The following is an 11,429-nucleotide window of genomic DNA, read 5'->3' as shown; positions in this document are numbered from 1 at the left end:
CTTTTTTCAGCTTCCATATGCCTTTGCCAAAGTAGTTCTCAGAGCCTTGTCGATCTAAGGCTATCCTTGAGATAAGATTCAGGCGTAAATCGGGAACATGCTTGATATCTTTCAACACCACTGTGCACCCAACTTTGGTTTGGATGCGAACATCACTGATTCCCATAAACTTTGAAAAACTAGAGTTACCCATCTTCACTATACCAAAATCTCCAACTTGGTACGTACTGAAGAACTCCTTCTGGGTTGTGGTGTGGTAAGAAGCTGCTGTATCTACCACCCACTCGGTGTCGTTGTCTGACATATGGAGACATTCTTGTTCTTCAACATAGAATAATGCAGTATCTTCTGAGACAGTATAATTGCAGTGTTTCCATTTTCGGTCTTTGGCTATCTATTGCCTTGTTTTCGTTCTCCTTTCAAGGCATGACAATATTTATTGATGTGACCCTCCTGGCCACAGTGGTAACACTTGAACTTCGGCCAGCTTCTACAATCTCTGGACTTCCTTCTGTCTTGAGATCTTCCTCTGCTGCGTCCTCTACTTTTGCTTCTTTCTCTACTTCTGCATTTGCCTTTGCCTCTACCTCTGTTTCTGTTTTCTGTGACAAGGGCATGTGACTGATCTCCACTCATGTCTTTCTTTCTTGCCTCTTCACTAAATAGAGCATTTGTAACCATGCTCATGGTCAGTTTTCCTTCAGGTGCAGAGTTGCTGAGAGACACTACCAACGTCTCCCAACTGTCTGGCAAAGAACTGAGCAGCAATAGAGCTTGCATCTCATCATCTAACTCCATTTTGATAGTTGCCAGTCGATTCACCAAATTTTGAAACTCACTGGTGTGTTCATTAACAGAGACACCTTTCACCTTCAAATTTACAAGTCTTTTCATTAAGAGGGCTTTGTTCCGAGCAGTCTTTGACTGGGACATGTCTTCTAATTTTGTCTAGAGAGAATAGGCATCAGTCTTCTAGGTGACATGGTAAAAGATACTGTGATTGATCCATTGTCTGATCTGGCCAATGGTTTTCCGATTCTTTCGCTTCCAGTCTTCGTCATTTTCCATTGCTGGTTTAACTCCATTAAGCTCAATAAGGTCAAACAAATCTCGGCAGTACAGGACATCCTCTATTCTTGGCTTTCAAATTCTATAGTTGGAAGCATTTAGCTTTATCATGGATCCCGAAGTCGACGTTGACTCCTCCATCAACTTTTATCTCTACAGAAAATGATCTCTTTCTGAAAATCAGGCTTCGCTGTGGAGTCCAAACTGGCCAAATTAGTCGAAAAAACACTTTGGATTGCCAAAATAAAAACTGTAAATTTTTTGAAATTTGATTTGAAAAATCTAACCATACGAATGTGTTCGAAATATTCCAAATAGTTGGAAAACACTATTAGATCGTTGAAACCGGACTCGGAATGGCTCAGATCAAACCAAAATAAGTTGAACGGTTCATATTGGTGAAATCTGGTGCGGCTGAGAAACACAAGATAATTTCTCTAGTTCGCCTGGCGTCAGGATGACGTCAGCGACTTGGTTAATAGAGGCTCGGCTTGGTCAACGATGGCTTAGTCAACCGCTCCAGTCAGCGGCTCGGAGTATGAGTCAGAGCGGGTTGGATTGATGACGTCAACAAGATGACGGTGATGACGTCAGATCGTCTTCTTCACTGGGTTCGCATGTAAAGTGCGTGCGGCTAGTCGCCGACGCGTGAGTATGGTGTCAGAAGCGCGTGGGGCGCATTGGCTTACTCCGGCGTCTTTTTTCGACGCGATTTTCACATCTGTGCTCGTCTCGTTGAGACCTTTATGCTGGTGTGATCAAAACCAGATTTTGACCAATTTGAATTCTGGGCAATTTTTGAAGAACACACTCTATTTTGTCTAAAAACACTCAACCAGCTTTGATACCACTTTGTTAGGATCATGGACACCTAGAAAAATAAAATAACAAGCAATCACACACAATTGAGACACCAATATTTACGTGGTTCGCCCCAATGCCTACGTCCACGGACAGAAACAAGAATTTCACTAAAACAGAGCAAATACAAAAACAGAGGAGGGGAAATACTCTCACTCAACTCACAACTCTTTATCTCTCAAATTTCTGATACAATTCATCCCCTCCCTCTCGTCTCTATTTGTACAAAAAGATAAGAGAGAAAGAGAGAGAGAGGAAACAACCCACCAAAATTTTCTACCTTCTGAATGGTGAGAGTCAACAATGGCAAGAATATGAAGAGAAGGGAGAGATGCTTAGCTCAGGCTTCCTTCACCTGTGGTGGAAGTTCTTGTACGCCATCCTTCCTTTGACTCTCTCCTTTGCATGCATGTGAGTTGGAACTAACAAGAAGACATGTTGAAGGTCCTTAAACAAGTGAAAATCAACCTTCCACTCTTTAATGCCATCAAGCAAATCCCTTCTTATGTGTCATGGGCCGACTCCTTTAAAGGCGCAACAGATTAATTTTTCAAGGCAACTCGTGACACTATGCCAAGTATCTCATGGACCTTTGCACCCAAAAGCACAATCTAGAACACACGTGTCTAAAAAAGTCCTTTCATAGAGCAAGTGAGCTTGATTATCCAGCATAACACTTCACCCAAGTTCAAAAATTCGGGTTCTCACACTATCTATTCGTCTTGGATGCAATGAATTGTGTAATGTTTAGAACAAAGATATAGGATTGCGGATTGTTGAAAAGCCTTCGGTACCTAAACTTGTGTTTCTCCAATACTCTATTTTTTATTTATTTATAACAAGATCTTAACAATCTAAAAAATATATGTATATATCTATACAATTACAAGGTTTTATCTTTATTTAATGAAATCATCTTTAGTACAAAGAGGGAAATTTTTACCATACAAGAAAGTGGTTTTCATGTATGGTACATAAAAAAATATGGACAATTAAATTTAGATAGGATAAATAATAGCCATTAGATGAGTAAATGGTAAAACTAGGTAGAAAAAGTAAAGTGATTTTTCAAAAAGGAGAGTAGTTTTAGTTAATTTTGAAATTAAAAAAATGATACTAAATTACCATTTGCTACAAAGATACTTACTATTTGCTATTCACTCACTTACTATTTGTTATGAATAACCGTGCTATTTAAAATATTACCTGCTAAACATGTCACCTTCATTTATTGAAAATTGTGCCCTCTTTTGCATTTTAAATACATAAAACTAATGACACATGATACTTAACTATTTTCTCTCCATATTTTGTCTTGTTATGATTTGTAAAAAGTAAAATATGATATGTGAATATTAATTTATTAAAAATTGTTAAAATTCACTAATTTTTTAAAATAGTCATTATTGTGAAAAATTAATTTTTGATATAATATTAAAAATAAATAAATGGTAAGTTATTATTTATAAATTCTATATATTTTTTTTAAAATAAATTTTGAATCCATATTTTTTAATTAATTGTTTTATAAATTTCACAATTGTGAGTCAAATCTAATAGAGCAATAAGTGGAGTACTATTGAGTAGTAAGTTATGCCCGACTAAATAGGGAGTCAAATTTGATGGAGTAGTAAGTGGATATTTTAATTTACTTATAATAAATAAATTGTGACAATAATTACCAATTATTATGACTATACTTATATGTCTTAATTACCATTCGTAAACACAATATTTACCAGTCATTGGACTCTACTTACGACTCAATAATAAGTGGGGGTTTCATTGACTAAGGAGTTGTTTGGGGTGTCTTAAATAAGTGCACTTTTTGTCTTTTTGGACTAAAAAATTGAGGTTGAAAATATGGATGTTTAAGTTAACTTTTTGACTTTTTATGGAAAAATGTGTAATAAAAAATTGTAAAAATTGATTTGTAGGGAAAAATTCGAATTGGGAGTTGTGTAGCCGTAATTGTTGACTTTTGGTGAATAGTGTTAACTTTTTAACTTTTTGAGTAACTTTTTGACTTTTTGACTTTTTTACAAGTTCCCAAACTTGGCCTAAGTAAGGTTTAATTGACTAGTAAATTAAGTTTGATATAATAGTAAGTTGAGTCAAATTGAATAGTAAGTAGAGTAGTTGATAAAATTTCATTGATTAATAAGTCATATTTTATTAAATATTAAGTCAAGTCAAATCAAATATTAAGTAACCATTTTAATTTACTTATAATCAATTGTGATAGTACTTATATTATCACAATACTTATCACTGTTAAATATAATACTTATTATTTGTTCTAATTCTAATTATCAATCTATGGTTGTCAATAGTTAGACATTTGATTAAGTAATAAGCCAAGGCTAATAGAATTGTAGGTGAAGTCTCATTGAGTAATAAGTGAAATTTAATTAAGTAGTATGTTAAGTCAAATGAAGTCGTAAGTGAAATCTCCTTAAGTAATAAATGCGATTTAATAAAGTAGTTAGTTAAATTTAATGAAATAGTAAGTAAAATCTCATTCAGTAATGAATGAGATCATACTATCACACTCTCTAAAGTTGGTTAGATTTCTAAATTTGTTTATCACTCATTATGAATTATCTTATCATTTGTTTTGCGCTGACTCATCATTTAATATGACACTCTCTACATGGGATTTTTTTTAATAGTAAGACAAATTTGATGAAGTAGAAACTCTCTACATGGGATTTTTTTTTAATAGTAAGACAAATTTGATGAAGTAGAAAGTCGAGTATCATTGAGTAATAAGTTGAATTTGATTGAGTAGTAGATAAAGTCTAATGAAGTAGTGCCTAGAAGCTCATAAAGTAGCAAGTGAAGTGTAATGAAGTAGTAAGCAGAGATTTTGAGTAATGAGTGGAATTTATTTTTTGAGTAATGAGTGGAATTTAATTAAGTAGTAATTAGTAAAGTTTAATGAAGTAGTAAATGAAAACTTATTAAATAGTAAGTACGATTAATTGAGTAGTAAGTGAAATCTAATTGATTAATTGTAATATCACTTATCATTTGATTTAATCTAATTAATTTTATTATACTTACCACACATATAGAAGGCAACATTGGGCATAACAACACCGTATATGAATTACATAATGATAATGATGATGATGATGGTTTTGACACTGGTGAGTACAACATTGACAATCAAAAGAGTATCCTTAATTTTGATGATCTCCCAACCGAACGAGATGTTGAGTGTGTTGATCAACTAATTGAAAAATATATGTTTAAAATAACATTTGATTCGGTAGAAAATTAAGAAAGTTTTTATAATATGATTTACTGAGTGAAGTGTAATAAAATAGAAGTGGAAACTCATTGAAAAGTAGGTAAAATTTAGTGAAATAACAAGTGAAAATTTATTAAATAGTAAGAGGAATATAGTGAAATAACAAGTGAAAACTATAATAGGTGAAATTTTGTTTGTTTGTTTGTTTGTTTGTTTGGCATGCATGTTCTCTTTTCCCCCAAGTTCCAACGCCAACCAAACGTTTTTGCTTCCTTCGTTGCTAAGCACCTCAAAAGTAGCAGTCGTAGCAGTCTCTCCTCGTCCTCCTCCGCCTCCTCCATAAACCCCTCCCCTTCGAGTACCCTTTCTCTTTCTCTCTCTAAAATCTACCTGCTTTTTTCCCGCCTTTTTCTCTTTCCTAGTGTTTATCCAGTCACTGAAAACAGCACTCATCTTTTCTTCTCTCTCTCGCTCTCTGTCTCTATCTCATACACACACATACATAGCTTTTAAGTTGGCATCCTCAAATATGATTCATCAATCTTTCATTTTCATACTTGACATTATTGCATCACTGGTTGTCTCTGAACTTCATCGCTTCTTCAATGATTCTCTCTCTTTTCTAACTCTCTCCAGTTTCACATTTTTTTTCTCTGCTCATCTTTGTGTTATCATTCATCTTTTTGATTGGGATAGTTTTGGTAAATGTGGTGGTGGTTAGGGTTTTCAATTTTCAATTGGGTTTTGATTTTGAGGTATTGAGCAGAGTGTAGTGTAGTGAAAATGTCGTCCTCTTCGAGAGGCCGGGGGTTTGATCATCCGCCACAGCGGCGTCTCACGCGGACTCAGACGGCTGGGATTCTGGGAGGAGAGTCGATAATCGACAGTGAAGTTGTGCCTTCGTCGCTTGAAGAGATTGCTCCGATTCTTCGTGTTGCCAATGAAGTTGAAAATACCAACTCAAGGGTTGCTTATCTCTGTAAGTTTTTTTTCTTTCTTTCTTACTTGTTGTGTCTTTTATCCAAATTTTGTTAGAAAAATTAGGCTCCTAAATGTTTAAGTTTTTATACTATTAGTAGTTGAAAAATAAAGCTTTACCCAAAAAAATTAAAAAGTCAATTAAAATTGCGAATTATTTGGAAGTAATGAATGTTTGTTTTCAAATGCATCGATTATTTTCAAAATATTGTTAAGTATATACTATTACATCTGTAGCTAAAGAAATAAAAATTTTCAAAGTTTAAATTGATTAAATCTTACATTCGATCAACCATGTTGCGAGACAAATTGAATAGACTAGCTATGTTATCTGAAATGGATGTGGTAGATTATCTAGATTATGCAAACTCCATTAGTAGTATTGAAGCTAAATGCGAGAAGAGTAACATTTAAGCAATACTTTGTTGCAGTTGGTTAAATTTTTATTTAGTATTATAGTTTAGATGTTGTTTGGTGTTTTTTCTTGTTATATATTGAATTTTGCTAAATTATAAAGCAATAAGACCAAAATTTTAATTTTTTAGAGTTCTTGTAATGATTTCTTCATATCTTATGATTCTTTTGGCAACTTAACACTTTAGCCAAATAGCCAAAAAACTATACAAAAAAGTCAAAAGGTTCCTTCTCATTCTATGTACTTTATGCATGTTTTTCCATAAAAAGTCAAAGCCATTCCCAAGAACTTCTATTTTTTCACCTGATATTTTAGTCAAAAAACCACTTCCGAAATGAACCCTTAATCTATGTAAGTAAACTTTAGTATATTGTTTTAGCGATAATATATGTAAGCAAACTTTGTGTGAGTACTAACAAACAAAAAAAATTGTAGGTACTTGCCATTTTACCGGCAAATGTTTTCTTCGTGAATACGTATAAAGGGCACCATCCTAGGAGTTTGCTTAAGGCTCAAAAAAATTCAGGGCCATGCAGACTCACACACGCATATATATAAATGTATGATGTATGTAAATTAAACTCCAGTGTGCTTGATTAATAGTTTCCCTAAAGAGAGTATTAATGAGGTAACCTGTCAAATTTAGCAACTAAAAGCCCTATTCACTAACTTCTTATTGAGCCAGTCGAACATTTTTTGGGCTTAAGGCGAAAAACTTAAATGAAACCTTTTTTCTACATTTTACGTAGTCGTTTTTTTTATTTAAAAATTTATGTTTCTTGCTTTTTGAAATACCAAATCACTAGTCAATCATTTGTGTTCAAGTTTCCTAAAATATCATTCTTCAACTGCATTGACTAGGACAATTAGCCATGTACACTTCCAACTAGGTGGTCAAGGGTCAATCCTTCTCAAGTACAAGATTTTTCATATCTTCCTTCGTTATGGGGGCTCTTTCTTGAGTTTGATAATTTCTTTCCCTTATGAGCTCTTTAAAAAGAATCGTTTTTTAAATTGAATATTATGGTTAATTCATTTTATCTTTTTACAGTAACTTAGGTAGGATTTTATCAATTTTAATATTGAAAATTTTCTTTCTTCAAATGTTATATTGTCAATGTAAACAAAGTGTACATTTAGAAAATGTTTTAGTCTTTTTATATAATTCAGTCCATCAATAGAAGTTTTTTTAACATATTGATAATTATACCGGCTAAGGCAATTACCAATATTCATAATCTTTGTGGGCCTTTACTACCATCTAGTGTGAGGCCACCCAAAACTTGTGAGTGTGTTGACATATACTCCCTCCGTCCCAAAATAATCCCTTTTGGGAATCTGACTTTTTTTGGTAGTACAATTATTGCACTTTAAAAATATTAATTTTCCAAAATTACCCTTTGATAGTACATTTTTTGGGGAATATCAATTGTCATAATTGTACTTTGTATTATTTATGAATTTAAAAAAAAAGACAAAATAGGAAATTCATATTGTTTTAGTCCTTGATTTTTGAAAATGGACTAATATTTTGGGATGGAGGGAGTATATATTATTTTTTTGTGTATAACTGTTGGTGTCCTAATAATTTTTTCAACTAATATAACAATTGATCAACCAATTTAAACACAAGTCATTAAAATGGGGGCCTCTCTTGTTGCGGAACCTTAGATGGTGTGCTTACTTGCCTAATGGTTAAGCTGCTACTTCTTATCAAATTCAAACTCTTCAAAGTCATAACTAGTTAAATACTAGGTAAAATGGCCCCTTTTTGCAATCTTTCTTATTGTTCTCGGAGTTTATTTTGAATAATGAAGTATAAGGGTCTTGGAATATGCAGAATTGCAACAAATCTTTTGAGTCAAGGGTCTTGAAATATATCCAAATTGTGAAAATGGTTGCATAGGAATTGATAAATTGTTCGATCAAGTGGTTTTGTCCTTTTATGTAACTTAAACATGGTGTCAGAGCTTTGGTTGAGAGACGTTTTGAATTCTAGTCTCTCCGTTGACATTTGATATCTGGTCCTCTATTTGGTTTCTTCTTTTCTGTTTGGTTGACTGCTTCTTTTTTTTGTCTCTCTCCATATGTAAGATGGCGTTGCATATGAGAGAGGGTGTTAGATAGCTTGATATTCATTGTTGGGCCATTTCCCAATTACTTGAGCATTTGTGAAAATTGGCGACTTAACAGTTCTTGCCAAATGGTGGACAAGATGTACACAACCTTACCCATCTTTTGGAGAGGTTGTTTTTATGATTTGAACCTATGCCACCAACGATGCCAACGACAAGTCTTATCATTGGGATAATACGTATGCCAAACCACCATTTTAAGTTATGAGGATAATACTTATAAAAGGGAGAATTACAGGATATATTACAAGGACTTTTCTTAATGTATGAAATATCAGTCTTGGACACTTGACACTTTGGTAAAGGTATAGGATATGTGCAATTATAACTTTATCACTTGTTTGCTACTATTAGTTTCCTAGTTCTTGTTTTTGTTTTATTATTTCGTGCTCTTTATCTTGTGCAATCTGGTCTCAGTGTATGCTCTCCATTATTATGGTTTGAAATATTCATAAATAGTGGTTCTGGGTGTAGGTCGTTTCTGTGCTTTTGAGAAAGCTCACAAGCTGGATCCCTCTTCTACTGGACGTGGTGTTCGTCAATTTAAAACAGCACTTCTTCAACGCCTAGAAAGGGTAAGCACTGATAGTTCTCCTCCTTTTTCACTTGAGTGACTTGCTAAATCTATACAAATGTGCTTGTTAATTGTGATGTAGGTGAGAATATGCATTTGCTTAGTATATGTGTCCAGTAGTTATTTGACATTTTTTAGCCTGGAAAATAGCATAAATTAGGTTTATGTATTGTTTGGACTTGCTTTTAAATTTCTTGTTGACAATATAAACATAGAATGGGAGAACTTGAAGTCAGGAGGTCCAAACAATCCTGATTGTTGAGTCTCCTTAATTTGACTAATGAAATGGCCTTAGATAGAGTCGAGTGGATAAGAAGGATTCATGTAGCCGACCCCATTTGATGGGACTTAAGGCTTGGCTTGGTTTGGTTTGGTTTGAACAGACGCTTGTCTGTCTTGGGTTGATAACCATCCTCCACGTAGATGTTGTAGAACCTAAAGTGTTGTATGTGTGCTTCAGCTAAGTGTATGCTTCAACATGTTTGCTTCACCAAATCTTTAATTCTCCCTCCTTAGCTTAATTAATCAAGGTTTGTACTAATTAATCAAGGGCAGGATTTTTTTATACCCAATTAGCTTAATTAATCTTGATTAGGTTTAATTAATCCTACTCAGTTCACTAATCCTAATTAACATTTTATACTTAGCATCAAATTGTCAAGTACATTAGTCTAAGATCTTTAAGCTCCTTGATTGGTGAATAGTGTTGGAATTAGAATCAATTAAATCTTATTTTATGGCCATTGTTTAGGCCTTGATTTTGTTTTCTTTTACGTTATTTCCTATCTTGTAAATCTCTATCAGTATATATACACAGGCTAGTCTCAATTTAGGCTGAGCCATTCTATTCTTTTCATTCTTTATGGTATTAGAGCCTAAGAAAAAATCCTAGCCGCCTCCTTTTTCTTCTCTCTCTACCCAACAACCCTACCCATCACCTCCGGCTGCCTTTTTCTTCCTTCCTAGCCATCGACAACCTTTCCCAGCTCCTCTCCTCCACCCAAAAGGCCTGCCCAATCCCCTTAAACTTCACCCAGGCCACCTACTTCCTGGGTTGAGGCCGACAACCATTCCTAGGTTGTTTGGCAACCCTAGTTTAGGCCAACAGCCCCTCTAGGGCAATTCGGCAGGTTTTGTCCCTTGTTTCGGGACTTGGTGTTGATGTGGTAAGTCGTTTTCTTGTGTTATTTTTGTTGGTGGGCTACCGGCTTGTTTGGTAGCACTTGTTGGATTAGTTACGCCGTTTGTCCGGTGTGTTTTGTGATTTGTGTATTGTTCTATTTTGTTAACTATACACATCACCTATATCTCTAGCCACCATGACTGAGTCTCCATCTGATGTTTCCCTTGTGGTACTAGTTAAACCCGTTTCAGTTAATCCAGATTTTTCTATTCAAACCATACTCCTGTTTATCGTATCACGAGTGTGGTGTTGAATGGGAAAAATTTTGCTACCTGAAGTCGTTTCCTTAAACTTTATTTAGGGGGAAAAGGAAAAGTTCATTGGTTTTCATCTATCACTACTTAGCCAAACGCTACAGATTTTACATGCGGTTAGTGGGATATTGACAATTGCACTATCTTGGGATGGATGTTCAATTCCATGGCGGATTTGATTTATCATATGTTCCTGTTTTGTGATATCGTTTCTAGTTTATGGCGCGCCTTATCTCAGATGTATGCTCATACTTATAATGATGTTCGCATCTTTGAGCTCTATCAGGATATTGCTTGTGTTTCTTAGTCTTCTTTGGGTATCTCTGTGGCTGAGTTCTTTGGATATTTTTAGGCACGTTGGGAAGAGTTAGCTCAATATGAGCCTATGATTGATCTTCCAATCGAGGGGGCTTCTCTTATGACCAAGCGACTTGCTCGGCAACATATCTACCAGTTCTTGATGGGTTTAAACTCTGAGTTCTAGTCTCTTTGCATTCAGATTTTAAACATATCTCCTCCGTCTTCTCTCTACGAGGCCTTTGCTATTATTGATAGTGATGAGTGCTGCTGCCGGTTGGTTTAGCCTGTCTCTACTCCAGTTTCTGAGCCTCTTGGTTCCTTTGATCAGATGGCTCTTGTTGCACAGTCTGGGTCTCGTCCTTCTGTTGGGAAGGTAATTTGTCATCAATGTGGAGAACTGGGCCA

General features: G+C 34.7%; 1 protein-coding gene across 2 annotated transcripts in view; it reads left to right on the top strand.

Annotated features, from left to right (window-relative positions):
- The first annotated feature begins 5,816 nt into the window (after nt 1-5,816).
- The window catches only part of LOC114278633 (callose synthase 3), a 120,081-nt gene continuing 114,468 nt past the window's right edge, over nt 5,817-11,429 (top strand). For both annotated transcript variants that reach the window (XR_014351147.1, XM_082906605.1), the window contains exons 1-2: nt 5,817-6,164; nt 9,188-9,288. Coding sequence is in view for 1 of the 2 variants with exons in the window: in XM_082906605.1 (XP_082762731.1) it covers nt 5,969-6,164; nt 9,188-9,288 (297 nt within the window). In the remaining variant the exon portion in view is untranslated. The remainder of the gene's footprint in view (nt 6,165-9,187; nt 9,289-11,429) is intronic.

The sequence above is a fragment of the Camellia sinensis genome, chromosome 14 (genome assembly GCF_055761805.1).
Source record: "Camellia sinensis isolate YWXY chromosome 14, ASM5576180v1, whole genome shotgun sequence".
Classification (NCBI taxonomy): Eukaryota; Viridiplantae; Streptophyta; class Magnoliopsida; order Ericales; family Theaceae; genus Camellia; species Camellia sinensis.
This window is presented reverse-complemented; position numbering and strand designations above follow the sequence as displayed.